The 252-nt window shown below is 42.1% G+C and overlaps 1 protein-coding gene across 1 annotated transcript in view; it reads right to left on the reverse strand.

The window, feature by feature from the left end:
• LOC119594433 (unconventional myosin-XIX-like) overlaps nt 1–252 on the reverse strand; it is a gene marked incomplete at its 5' end in the record, with an annotated part of 15165 nt that overhangs the window by 12648 nt on the left and 2265 nt on the right. The window contains 1 exon segment of the mRNA XM_037943492.1: nt 37–169. Within this exon segment, the coding sequence (XP_037799420.1) occupies nt 37–169 (133 nt within the window).

Consider the following 252-nt stretch of genomic DNA (forward strand, 5'->3'; position numbering starts at 1 on the left):
CACACACTATATAATGATAACAACAGCTTCACCCACCTGGTAAAATATATGAAAGTTCCTCTCATTTTCTGTCTGATGTGTGACTCTAGTCTTCTCCAGAAGATAAGTGTCAATTTCAGCACCACGTAGCTGCCGCCCACCATACTGCAGGCGGATAAGTTTTCCGAACCTAGGAAACACATCGAGCGTCATCTTATAAAGCTTAATTCTTGGAAATGTTTTCTACTAATCCATGACACTAACAACCCCCCC

The sequence above is a fragment of the Penaeus monodon genome, chromosome 33, assembly GCF_015228065.2.
Source record: "Penaeus monodon isolate SGIC_2016 chromosome 33, NSTDA_Pmon_1, whole genome shotgun sequence".
In the NCBI taxonomy this organism is placed as follows: Eukaryota; Metazoa; Arthropoda; class Malacostraca; order Decapoda; family Penaeidae; genus Penaeus; species Penaeus monodon.